The sequence below is a fragment of the Hibiscus syriacus genome, unplaced genomic scaffold (assembly GCF_006381635.1).
Source record: "Hibiscus syriacus cultivar Baekdansim isolate YM2019G1 unplaced genomic scaffold, ASM638163v2 tig00110332_pilon, whole genome shotgun sequence".
Lineage (NCBI taxonomy): Eukaryota > Viridiplantae > Streptophyta > Magnoliopsida > Malvales > Malvaceae > Hibiscus > Hibiscus syriacus.
The window spans coordinates 3,050,883-3,062,088 of NW_024062688.1; the positions used below are offsets into that span (position 1 = coordinate 3,050,883).

Below are 11,206 nucleotides of genomic sequence, written 5' to 3' on the forward strand. Positions count from 1 at the left end.
TATCAAGTTAAGATTTGATCGAAAGAAATGAAATCATAAGTGGATTGGAACATAGTGAGGCCAAGGTGAGTACAATTTATTTTTATAAGATTATATGGAAATTGGACTTGTGATAAGTCTATTTCTTTTAGTAATAGTTCATTAAGTCTTGATCATAAGTATGTTAACAACATGGAGTGTATGTATGTTTGATTATATGAATTGATATGTTTTGTATGTGTTATGTGGTTTACGTAAAAACACTATTAAGTGTTAATGAGAGAATATAAAATAAGTTATGAAATTATAGGAATATAGAAGATCAGTTAAGTGATATATGGAAATGGAAATAGATGTCTATAAAGAGTTATAGGAGAACAAATATAAGTCATATGATAATAAAATATAACACTATGTGAATACATGGTTATGAGATAAAATATGTAATAATAGGAAAATATAATGAAACTGAGTTCATGAGAAGTGATAGGAACTAGGTAAACATGTGTAACAATATATGCTTAATAGAAACATAAGTTGGACCAGCACATAGTGGTATGATCCATTATGAGAATTAGTATAATAGAACTTTTTGATTTCATGAGAGTTAATGGAACTAAATAAGATTGAATTATAGAATGAAATGTGAATAGTATATTAATTAGGAAACTTGAATATAAAAAGGATGATACGAATATATAAGATAAGTTATATGCTAAAGATTTATGGAGCTATATGAAAAGGTTATAAGGATATATGAAATTGAATTAAGTAAATAGATTAAATTAATATATAAATAAAATACTATTAAATGATATATGTTTAGAAATATGACATAGTTTATGTAATCTAAGGGAATACAAAGAAATGAAGCATAAGGTAGATGATATGACATAAGTTATTATATACATATATGATATATGTTATCAAGTAATATGAAAGGACTCGGAAAATTGATATAAGCTATGTGGAAGTGTTCTAGGTGTTTCTATGTGCTATATGAAGTATATATGATTATATGTGAACAAGATATGATATGTAGGTTTACATGAACATCTAAGAAATGATCTAAGCTATATGATATGATCTACGCGATTCTATGCACTTTGGATATATGTTATATGACATGGATCTATGTGACTACGTGAGAAAGAATATAAGCTATGTGACATGTAAATGTGAATTATATGAAAATGTTCTACGCGTGAGTGAACTATGTGAATATATGAATATGTGAAATGACATAAATGATAATGCCCATGTTATGTGTTATGAGAGCTAAGGGTATAGTTGGCATGCCAAGAGTCGAGGGTCTACGCGGTCCTTCGAGACATATATGTATTCCTTGGAACATGTGTGATGTCTTTTGAGACACATACTTGATCCTTTGTATATGTATATGATTCTTAAGGAATTTTCTACGTGGTCCTTAGGGACATTTTATATGGCACTTCAGTGCAATTCTACGTGACACTTCGGTGCATTTATACGAGCTGTGGTGACAGCATTAGTGCACAACCTCAATAGACTCACATATCTATAGTTCTCAAAAGTGTACATGGGCTAAACAAAGAGATAACAATAAAGATGGTAATGGTGACGTATATGTTTTTGTGATATGAACTGTATTATATGATTGTTATGATGATGTACGTATGGTTTAAATGAGTCATATGTTGATGAAAAGTATGATTAAAGGATATAAATGATAATAATGTGGATAATAGAATAAGATTAATGATGGAAATAATGTGTGATGTGTATATGTGTACATTATATTATATATAATGATTATGTGACATCATGAAGTAATATGTTCATACATGTTTAAGCATTTAGAGTTTCCTTTATAAATTTAATGCCTCACTAATTCATAGACTTAGCGTGTGATTGTTTCACACGTAGGTTAAAGAAGCGAGAAGAGAAGCGAAGAAGAGCAAGACATGTCAGCATCTCCCTTACAAAATTTCAGATCAAAAAATAGATGATTTAAATGTGTTTGGTTAATTTGAATATAGTTTGCATGTACTAATTGATTGAGTTGGATATCCTCTGATCGATTTTGATTATTTTGATTAATTTATGTAAATAAACCGCTTTTATTTTAATGAAATTTTTAAATTTTCTTTGAATTTTGTTAAGAGTCAAAGTTTGAAAAGTCAATGTGAAACCTCAAAATCGTATTCGGGTCGGGTACGGGTTGGGGGTGTTACAGATTGGGGTGTGAAATGTCGGGGTAGGTGGGTAATTATACCCAAGGTACACAGTAGGGGGCGCGTCTTACTAACTCGTGGCAGATTCTGGGGTAAGGCGCGGCCCCTGTACCTTGTTATACTCCCTGTACATATGTGTATACCATTTCAGCATAAGGCGCGCTTCAGGGGGCGCCTTACCCCACGTGGCACCAAATCAACGTAAAGCGCGTTGCAGGGGTCGCGCCTTTCTGCAAAGGGTGTTAGATCGGGAAATATAGTCTGAACGGTGCCTGATCGGGAAATATACTGTTCAACGGTAATATATCAGTAAAATCGCCACGATTCAATAAGATAAACTGAAAATTATAAGTCTAATCAATTTGATCTATGATTTAAATTTTTTAACAATGTAAGTAACAAAACTTTCTCGACTTACTTATTATTTAATTAAGTCGTACAAATTTAGACTGATTTTGTAGAAGAAAAATAGCTGGTAAGTTCCATAATTTTCCAAACCTTGGAATCAGTGGTGGATCCAGAAATTTATAAATGGGAGTCCAAAATTTTAATTTCTTTTTCTTAAAAATAATGGGGGTGCAAAAAATTTTATTTTTTCTATTTTTCTTTAACATATTATACTAAATTTCACTTTTTTCCCCTAAATAATAGGGATGCACTTGACCCCTAGGGGGCTTAGTGTATCCGCCCCTGCTTGGAATTCATTAGCTTGGTGCTTTTGATTAAATATTTAATTAGCAAGGTACTGAAGAAATTCCACGAGCTTCATCTTAGAATTTAGGGATCAAAATCCCCACTACCATGCTTTCTACCCCACTCATTTTGATGACCTTTAGGGGGTGTTTGGTTAATGGATTTTTGGATTTCTGGCAATAATATTTTTTTCCGGGTTAAAGATACCCATGTTTGGATGATTCACATTCCCAAGTGAGGGTAAAAAGTTATTACCAACAGTGTTTTTTGGGTCTGGATTACTGGGAATATTATTCCCATTCACCTAGGTATTTCTTTATTCCCGTGCTTAATGGGATAACTTCTCCCGTTTGCTTGCTTCTGTATGGAAAAAATTCACTTCTTCGATTTGGCAAGAGAAACTCACAGAGTATAATTTCTCTTCCGATTTCAAAGACCACATTCTTCGATTTGGCGAGAGAAGCATTCTTCTTCTTTGATTTCCCTTTTCTATCAGAAAAACAGATGAAGAAATGGACAGCAGAAAAAGAAGCTGCACTAAGGCAGGAGTTCTTAAGCATGGTACTGGAAAATGGCACAATATCCGTTTAGATCCTGAGTTAATTTCTGTCTTGCGTTCACGCTCAAATGTGGATCTCAAGGTATGTAGCTGAGCCTCAAGCATGATTCTTTATATTATATTCTAGATTTTTTTTCTTTTTTTTTGGTTATGGCTTTATGTTTTTGTTTTATTTTAGGGCTTAATAATCTAGAGGAGCTGCATATATCAAATAGTAACATCACTAATTCTAGGTTGTCTTATTTGAGAGGTATTTATCTACATTTTCTTTTGCATGGTGGACACACACTGTCGTCCATTGTGTTATATAAAAGGATATGACTTCTCTTTGTTTATATTCATTGTTCTTGGTTTCAGTTCCTAATACATTGAATGTAACATGATTAATACATCTTACCTTTTAGGTCATAGTCTTCAAGGTCTTCTAGTGATGGCATCTTAATCTTCTTTCCTGTACAAATAATCTATTATCTTAATAAGACCAGATGACCTAAAGAATTAAACATATTATGTTATATACTAACATTAATTTCCATGGCAGGTTTGAACAAACTTAATATGTTGAATCTGAAGGGATGTAACGTTACTGCTGCATGCTTGGATTCCATCTCAGGTATGTTCTCATTACTTACCTCTACTGATAATTTAACAGTACATTTTGTAGTTGTTATACATTGAACATGGATGTGCCTTCAGATATAATGACATGTATTTCATGGGGGAAACCAGTAGGTGGATGTAATGTCTTAGAGTTGTGAGATAGGTGGATAAGGATAAACTCTCTATCATTATCATGCATAGAAGATCAAACTTCATCATATCATAAAAAATAATGAGTTGTTAGCAAGTCTATGGAGTTTGAGCAATTACCGAATTTCCAGGAATTATAATAATTTCATGTGACATGCAATCATTGGCATACTTAAATCTTGGAAGATGTGGCCTAACAGATGATGGATGCGATAAGTTTTCTGGTGATTTGTGTTTGAATTCTTTTAATCCTTTGATTCTTGAACCATTGTGTAGAACTTCTACATTACTAAGTATAGTTGGAATGTTTACAGTATTCACCAAGCAGAGTAAAACCCCTGTTTTGTTGTATTTTTTGTTTGGTGTCTTTAAGTTGTCCTGCACTCAGGTTTTTTAAAATCAAAATCTATTTTGATGAATAATTTTGGCATTCAAACAAATTTATTACTATTAGTGTATTGTGTTTGTTTTAATTTCTAGGTCTTTGTTTCTTTAGATTTTAGAAAATGAATAGCTTAATAATAATTCATATATGTCAAATTGGTTTTTGAAATAGAGAAATCCATCATTTTCGTATCTGTAACTGTCTTTCTCAAAATCTCAACATTATTTACAAGTGCGGCTAACATCATCTTCAATCTCCTTTGATCATTTTCCCTTTGCTTGTTGTTGGATTCTTCACATTTGTTGATTGAATTAGTTCACAGTATTGAATTAGTGGAGTAGAAATCTGTTAGATTGGTGTTTAATCCTTTGCTTGTTGGGTATATTATATTTATTTGCAAATTTATACACGATTTAGGCACTGGGGTAGGTGTATGTGCAAATTTATACTCTTAGTGTCCATGTATCTTTTACACACTGTTAAGTTTTTTGTTTCCTTCCATGCAGCTTGAATTCTACAACACTTTTTGTGAAGTTAATTCCTCTTTGAAAAACCACATTCCTATTGTATTGGCTAGTGGGATTCTGTACTTGGAAAATGGATCTTACAAAATTGATTCTTGGAATGATAAAGAAGTTCTTGATGTGCTTGAAAAGTGCAATTTGATTCTTGAGTGTACATAGCGAGAAGTTGGGAAAGATTTCCATTGGATATTAGAGTTATAAGTGGGAAGCATGAAAATACACATGCAACTAGTTTGCTTTTTTGTTTCTAGTATATGTAACACATAAGTATACATTTGTATGTATTTTTGTGATATTAATGTTTCACCCTTTTAGTTTCAAGTGACTCGTTTTTATTTAATACTAATAATGAAAAATATAATTTTTTAATACTAATAATAATATATTTTATAATTAATAAATTAAAAATATTCTCTAAAGTCATCTTTGTACATTTTGGTAGGAGTAAAATGGTTCATCTATTACAATGTTCATATGCTTATTTAGTTAAATGTTGATGTAAATTTTTAATATATGTTTAGATAAATTATGTAAAATTTAATATTAATTAAAATTAAAATAATACATGATATATTTAAATAATAAAATAATATATAATTGATGAATTTTATATAAATAGTTTTCATTTAAATATTTAGAATTCAACTTGTTAAAAAAATAGAACAAGGACAATTTGGTAAAATATACATTTCAGTAATCTTTTATTCCTTCAACCAAACACTGTAATTTTACATTCCTGCCAAATAAATCAACATTCCCACTAATGTGTTAGGTAATGTTACATTCCGGTAATCATATTCCCGTAAGTAATATTACATTTCGTGAACTAAACGCACTCTTAGGGCTAGCTTTAGCATTCATGCAAGACAAAAGAATTGGATTAAAGAAAAGGTTTAATGATTAATCCCCACCCTCTATTTTACAATGATTGATAAGTTAGTCCTTCCACTTTATTTTATTAGAATTTAGTCCTTATAGTTTTTAAAAAACAAAAACAAAAAGGAAGTTAGCTCATTATCTAACATTAACTTCTACCTTAAATTGTTATTCTGAAAATCAACACATACAACTAAGAACTTCTTGAAAACAATCTCCAAATTAATAATATATCTTTTTCCAAACCAATTTTTTTTATAATCATAAGTTTCGGAATAAAAGTGCTGCACTAGCAATAAGTGTCCCACTTTAATGCTTTGATCAATGGCAATGGCATTGAAAATGATCAAAGGGATATACCAAAATCAATCCCAATTGAAAGGATATAATCTCAAAGAAAGAATAAATGAAGTCTTACTAACAGACTAAACACTTCTAAATATGTGAACAACAAAATAGCCTAAACTTGATATAAAAAGAACTAAAAGAAAAAAAAATAGAGAAATCTGTATACAAAATATTCAAACAAACAAAGAGAAAAAGAAGGCAGTGTATGAAGATAAAAAGGAAACGGGGGAGATACTAATGGCCACCGCCGGGGCTTGGAACAGATTGCAGAATCCGATCAATGCCGGAAAGGTGACGAGTGAAAAGCTTCTCGTTATCGAGCGTTGTCGACTGACCCTTCTTACTAGGAGCTGAAGCCGCCGGCACGGTACCCTTGGGAAGGGCATTGAGCAACAAGCTTGCAAACAATGAAGGAACGTTTTCATTGCTTTCCCCTGTGTTTAATAGTAGCTTCCTACTTTCCATTTGTGGCATAAATGAAGCAGCAAGGGTCACCAAGAAAATAAGAATCAGAGAAGTGAAACGAGCCATGAATTTGTGTTAAAACAGTTGCAGATACGGAGATAGAATCTGGGTTTTAATGGTGAAGTTGAACAAAAGGTCGAAGAAAACAGGAAATGTTATGTTTTCCAGCCTTCCCAAAGGGGTTTGGCGTAGAAATATATATAGAGTGGAGCCAAGGGAGGTGCCTAAGTAAAACATTAAAATTTACAAATCATCTAAATTAAATCATCAATAAATTAGATGCAAGTGTTATACTAAAATCTACAAATGAATTTCTGTTAATATTTCCCTTTCCATTTAACTATTGTTTTTTAATAAGAACGAAACTAATGAATTTAGTTATTAAAATTTAGTGTCGCCAGTGAAATCTTATTTTGAGAATTTTAAGATATTAAATTCAGGTTTGTTATACTTTCAAAAATTATTTTTGAAAATCGTTAATTCTCTGTTAACAAAAGGCCTTCAGACAAATCCTATGTTTATCGAAATTTTCAGTGTCCACATCCTTTGAGTCAACTATTAGTATATAAATAAAATTTTTAATAGTTTCACGTGACATTAAAGAGCGAAATCCAAGATATAATGATTAGATTTGTTTAGTTTGCTAACCTATAAATAATTACAATTATTTTACGTGCCACACCATCAATTAATGTTACTGTCATACCTTTCAATCAAGATTGAAAAGGAAACCGAACCTTGAACAATCCAAACAATCTCACTATTATTTTTCCTTATGATCAATTTTTTCTTATAAAGAAACATTGGTCAATGATCATCCTCTCATAAGTCAGAATACTATCTAATTTAAAAAAAAAGTGGAATATATGAGTCGATGAGATCGATTTATTTTCGTTAACCAAATTTTATCATTTTTAAGTTTGATTAATATTTATAATGATTGATCGTTTAAACATGATAAATGAAGAGATAAAAAAAAGTTAGGCAGATGGGGAGCCACTACAGCCGCCGGATTTTTTTTGGGGGGCAAGAGTTTCATGCACCGCCGCCAACTCTTAAATTTTGGTCCAGACAGTTACTCATCACCTAAATCTGACTTTGTTTTGACTTGGTTAGGCTTCGGGTTTCACTAGTGCAGCACTAAAGTGCTTGATTGTGAAGTTGGATGCCGAATCCGTACATTTTTTATGGGATATGTAAAAATAAATTTTTAATTTTTTTATGGGATATGTAAAAATTAAATTTTAAGGTAAATTATTAAAAAAAAAATTAAATTTTACGATGAGTACGAATTAAGGATATTCCGTGAGTGGAATCTTTCATATGTTTGAAATTCCTCACATTTTTTGAGTTAGTTTCTTAAACTAGGAAACCATTTTCAACACATGAGTAGCTTTCTTTTAGTCTATTTAAGGAGATAAGATTCATCACAAAAATATAATGAAAAAAACAAGAGTTTCAATTGTAGTAATCTTCTATGACATCTAAACCAAATAAAATATGGCCAAACATGTGTTGGATGTTTAAGATAACGTAAGAAAACCTTAAAACGACATGGTACATTGTCCTTTTAATGGCCAATCACTTGTTTTGAGCTTACTAAACCCTTGTCTGTTAGTGGGGGGCTGGTTCATTGGTTAAAGATCAAGGTAAGCAAGCAACCGTAACAGCACCTGAAAATGGAAATGTTTTTTATACAGACGCAAAGGCAAAAGAATATCGCGAAATGACGAGCTGAAATAGATAAGACTAAAGAACAATAACAATGGTTTTGAACATGGACATACATAGACGCAGCCATGGATCGATGGGACAGTCATTTCCTTTAAAAAAAATTAAATTTTTATATATTTTAAATATTTTCTTTATACTTTTTATTAAAAATTTATTTCGTGAATAAATTCAATTACTGATATTAGAAATTTATATGAATCGAATATTTTCAATTACCGATTTCGTGGACATTATTTGTGTCGTAATATCATAGTTACGCCACTTTTTACTAAGGTACTCAATATCATAAGGATGATCTATCCTTCTGCATTTATCGACATTAAGGTATGGTATTGGACCCATTAATATAGTTGAAACATTTCAAATTTTACGTGCAATGAAACTCAATATTTAGGGTACTAAATAAATTGAGTTTGAACGGATATATATTTATTTATATTAGTTCGATTATTTTTTATATTATTCGTGTTTGGTTCATGTTTATTAAAAAATTTTAAAAAATGTATTCGTCTATTCAAAATTATTTATGCACGTGTTCATTTTTTTATTAAGTTTAGGTGATTACAAAGTAATATTTATTTTAAATACTCTTAACAATTTGACAATTAACGCTCAATCCCCCTCTTAAAGCTACTAGTACTCGAACTCATGACCTCTAAGAACAATAATGATTCCTTTAATCACTGAAATATGTTGGTTCGTGCACATGTGTTCATTCATTTAATTTTTACGGACATTATAACAATTGTACAGAAATATATAACTGAATATGTTTATAAATATTAGAATTTTATTTATGACTAATAAATAAATAAATAGTAAAGAAACATTTCTTATTCTTTAGATGTAAATTAATAATCAAATATAAATGGGTTAAGGTTTTTTTTTAGCCCTTCAACCTTTTTAAAGAATATCAATTGAGCCTATTCGTGAAAATTGCATCTAAGTGAGCCATTGAACTTGTAAAACACATCAATTAAGTAATTTGATCAACAAAATCATCACTAATTATTATTTTATTAATGTGACAAGTAACAATATTGATGTAGTGGTCTACATATGATTGATTACTGATGTGGGGGAGGGATTTAATGATTTTTTTTAATTGAAGATTTCTTTGATCCTTAAGAAAATATAAAAAATATTTAAAAATTATATATATTATAAAATTATAAAAAAATATAATTAATAAATTCAAAAAAAAAAGTATTAGAATCATAAGAAATTAAAATAAAAAAATAAAAAGTACAATAATGTTAATAATTCTTTCCTTAGACAAAATATTTGGCAATCTCTCAAACATATATTCAATGAATTCAGTATTGTATCAGAACAACAAAAGCCTATCATATTCCCTCATATGATTTAAAACAGATGGAGTTGTTTGCATCAAATTGATGCTTACTAATATACCTCAAATTTGAGTTTTTAGACTTATATATACTTGAATTTCTCTGTGGCTACTTAGTCCATTGTATTTTTTTCTTTGTTTTATGCAATATATTATTAAGAAATTGTGTTTTAACATGGAAACTCAGATCCATGCCATCTTATTATGTCGATTATATCTAAAATTAAAAATTTAAGACCTAAAATTGACTCATGAATATCACTTTGATACAAACTTTGCCCAACTATTTTTTTTATAATGATCGATATATGATTCATGATAAATTAATTCAGATCAAATACTAAAGAAGTTCATTATGAAACGATAATCCCAATTCAATTTTCTTCATTCACAACGACATAATTTAAACCATTAACATTGTTTAAGGAACTTAGTGTCTCATTCCGTTAGATCAAGTAGTAGTTGGGTTTATCTCATTATTTTAAAATTATAGTAAGGAATCCAAAAGTCATGTTACTTTAATGTATAATCGTTTTATCGAAAATAATGTTAGCATAAGACTCAAGTTGACAAGAGATAGTTAAATATATTTTTATGAAACTATTAACTTTTTTAATAAATATTTTTAAATTTTAATAATTTACTATATTATAGCTTTTTTTGTTTTTTAATTTTAATTTTTAAAATTTTAATAATATTTTTATTTATGTATTTTTAATATTATAATATTTTAAAAATATTTAAGTTTTTAAATGATTTTTAATATTTTTAATATCATCTTAATTTTAATATTTTTAAAAGATAAATTAACCTGTAAATGTAAATTAAGTCTCGGTGCCAAATCATCATCCATATGTATACAATCATATTAGTATCGTTAATTATCACATCAATATTGTTAACTAACATGTCAACATTCTTGACAAGTCATCACAGTAAAAAATAACAATCAACACTAATTTTTGTTGGTTAAAGGGTTTAATTGATGCTTTGTTCAAGTTTAATGACTTAATATGCAACTCCCAAAACTACATCCATAATCACTTACACTAGGCTCATTGTGTGTGGAAAAGAACGATGGTCATGACAGTGTCGCTCGCCGATGGTTGAACGACGACGGATCAACCAAAAATCGTGGAGAAACTATAGTTTTTCGTTGAACCTTCAAAGCGTCTTTCACGAAAAACGGAGGGGCTTCACAGGGCGTGGTCGATTGGGTTTTGGTTGCAGGACGGTGGTGATCACGATGGTGGCAATTGTGCACACCGCTGACGGTGAAAAAGGGTGGACGGCGGTGGCAGGCTATGGGAAAAAGCTTTTAATTCTACA

At 30.1% G+C, this 11,206-nt stretch overlaps 1 protein-coding gene across 1 annotated transcript; it reads right to left on the minus strand.

Annotated features, from left to right (window-relative positions):
* Positions 1-6,561: 6,561 nt before the first annotated feature.
* Positions 6,562-6,858, minus strand: LOC120119258 (precursor of CEP14-like). The gene has a single exon (XM_039139094.1). The coding sequence runs from the start codon at positions 6,856-6,858 to the stop codon at positions 6,562-6,564; it is 297 nt and encodes a 98-aa protein (XP_038995025.1).
* Between the last annotated feature and the right edge of the window lie 4,348 nt (positions 6,859-11,206).